The sequence below is a fragment of the Lipotes vexillifer genome, unplaced genomic scaffold, assembly GCF_000442215.2.
Source record: "Lipotes vexillifer unplaced genomic scaffold, Lipotes_vexillifer_v1.1 scaffold951, whole genome shotgun sequence".
Lineage (NCBI taxonomy): Eukaryota > Metazoa > Chordata > Mammalia > Artiodactyla > Lipotidae > Lipotes > Lipotes vexillifer.
The window spans coordinates 534,195-536,674 of NW_006793664.1; the positions used below are offsets into that span (position 1 = coordinate 534,195).

General features: G+C 40.3%; 1 protein-coding gene across 1 annotated transcript in view; it reads left to right on the plus strand.

Annotated features, from left to right (window-relative positions):
* Window positions 1–2,480, plus strand: part of TRAPPC11 (trafficking protein particle complex subunit 11) — a 41,049-nt gene that overhangs the window by 30,177 nt on the left and 8,392 nt on the right. The window contains exon 28 of the mRNA XM_007466514.1: window positions 2,294–2,385. Within this exon, the coding sequence (XP_007466576.1) occupies window positions 2,294–2,385 (92 nt within the window). The remainder of the gene's footprint in view (window positions 1–2,293; window positions 2,386–2,480) is intronic.

Here is a 2,480-nt window from a genome sequence, read left to right on the forward strand (position 1 = left end):
TAGGGAAAGGAGGAACTGCTTTATAATTGGTGGTAAAGAGTTGGGTATTGAACTTGGGAAAAAATGGGATATCTGCTGCTGTACCACACTGTATACTGTATATAAAAATTCCAGGTTTATTAAAGTTTAATTGTAAAAAGCAAAACTTTATTACTTTTAGTAGAAAAATAAGAGAATCATTTTATGACTTTGACGTAGGAAAGAATTTCTTTAAATAAGACCCTAAAAGTACAAGCCACGAAAATGGATAAATTTGATTCTCAAAATTGTTTCTCAGTTCATTAGAGAACAGCATGAAGAAAGTGAAAATACAAACTGGGGGAAGCTGTTTGCAACATCTAAAACTGACACAGGATTCGAACTCAGATCAAGAACTTCTTCAGATCATAAGAAAAACACAAGTCTCTTAACTGAGAGCTGAGAAAAATACTTGAGCAGGTAGTACAGTGATCAGAAGAAGCTGGATGGCCAGTAAACACAGGGGGAGAGAAGGTCAGCCTTATAAGTTTATCTGAGATTCAGCTGTACTCCCACTACTTTGAAAAAATGAAAAGGTTAAACAGTGCAAAGTTTGTCAAGAGGAGGAGTATAAATTAGAACAATTGCTCTGGAAATATATTTGGCGGTACCAGGTAAAGCTGATGGCTATACCCTGCAGTCCTAGAAAAGATTCAAAAACATACACAAAGGGGACATGTCTGAGAATGTTCGTAGTGGCACTATTTATGATAGTTAAAAGTTAGAAAATAAATGTCCACCAACAGGAAATTGGAGAAATTGTGGCACATTCGTACAATGGAATATTATATACCAGTGAAAATGAGGGAACCAGAGCTACACCTATTAGCCTGTTAATACTAAATGAAACAAAGCAACTGCAGAATAGGAACAAATTGTATATATATAGTATTAGAAAACACATAAAACATATGTTTCTTAGGGCTATACATATAATTTGGAAAAGCATAAAGAAACACATAGGAATGATAGAAGCCAAATTCAGGCTAGTAGTTACTTCTAGAGTGGAGGTTGGGGGGATGCAAGTGGGAAGGGGTACACGGGAGGATTCAGCTATGTTCTTATGTTTTCTTAGGCCAGGAGGTAGATGCATGGTATTTCATGTGTTATTTTCTTGGCATGGCTCAATTATTTTATAAGTCTTGAAACAGTAATTAAGATACTAAAAATGAGAAAGGAAAAATAGGTAATTTTATTAAAAAAAAATTAATTTGTCTTTCTTCCCCCCCCCCTTGAATTTACCATATTGATGTTTAGTTTAATTCACATGTTTATAGGAATTAAAACAGCATTTTGAAGGTGCTGCTTAATTACTCTGCTGTGTCACTATAAAGACATGTATTTCTTGGGGCTTCCCTGGTGGTGCAGTGGTTGAGAGTCCACCTGCTGATGCAGGGGACACGGGTTCGTGTCCCGGTCCGGGAGGATCCCACATGCCGCGGAGCGGCTGGGCCCGTGAGCCATGGCTGCTGAGCCTGCGCGTCCGGAGCCTATGCTTTGCAACGGGAGAGACCACAACGGTGAGAGGCCCACGTACAGCAAAAAAACAAAAAAAACACGTGTATTTCTTAATGGTGAGAGGTTGGGTGCTTTTGCCCATCAGTGGTTTGCACTATTGTAATAGTGTCACAGCTGTTCCACCTCTACGTACATGCTCTTCGCACGGATTGTCCTCAGCAGTCAGATAGATGCCAGCCGCCCCTGGAGTTCCCACCCTGACCGTACTACAGGGAAAAATATCTGACAGTCTCATAATGTAACTCACTTTATCTCAGTAATATTGGAATGCCACTGTGTCTACTGATACTAAAATGTTTTTAGTCTTCAGTTTCTCCTGTGCGCCCACAGTGCAGTTCCAGCAGGGTATGTCCAGTGGTCTGGTGCTCATCTAGAGATGGTCCTTGGTGTGAGAAGGTGTTCGTGTCATAATGTAAAGCACCGCACTGCTGCCGACATTGAGAACATTTTGCTACCAAAACACTATGTTACGTGGTGTGCTCGTGGTGCAGTTGACTTACATTCTGACGCAACTCCTTATTTCATCACTGGTACCAAACAGCAGCCTTGAGTTATAACATTTATTAATCGGAAATCCTCAAAACAAAAATGGGATTGTAAAAGCTCTTCACAAAACTCCTTCCATTAATAAACTTTTAGAAAAGGGATAATTTATATTTCCTTCGTAATTAGTTGGAGAATATACGTGTTCCCTGGTTTTGATTTATTAACTTCTCACATGAAATGTGGATTTAAGAGGTACCTTTTTCTGCTATAGGACTTCAGCCGTGGACGACATCCCTGTCATCAGCACTGTCATCACTCTGCCACACGTGATTGTAGAAAATATCCCTCTCCATGTGAACGCAGGTAACGGCACTCACATTTTATTTGATCAAAAAAATCCAGGGCTTCCCTGGTGGCGCAGTGCTTGAGAGTCCGCCTGCCAATGCAGGAGACGCGGG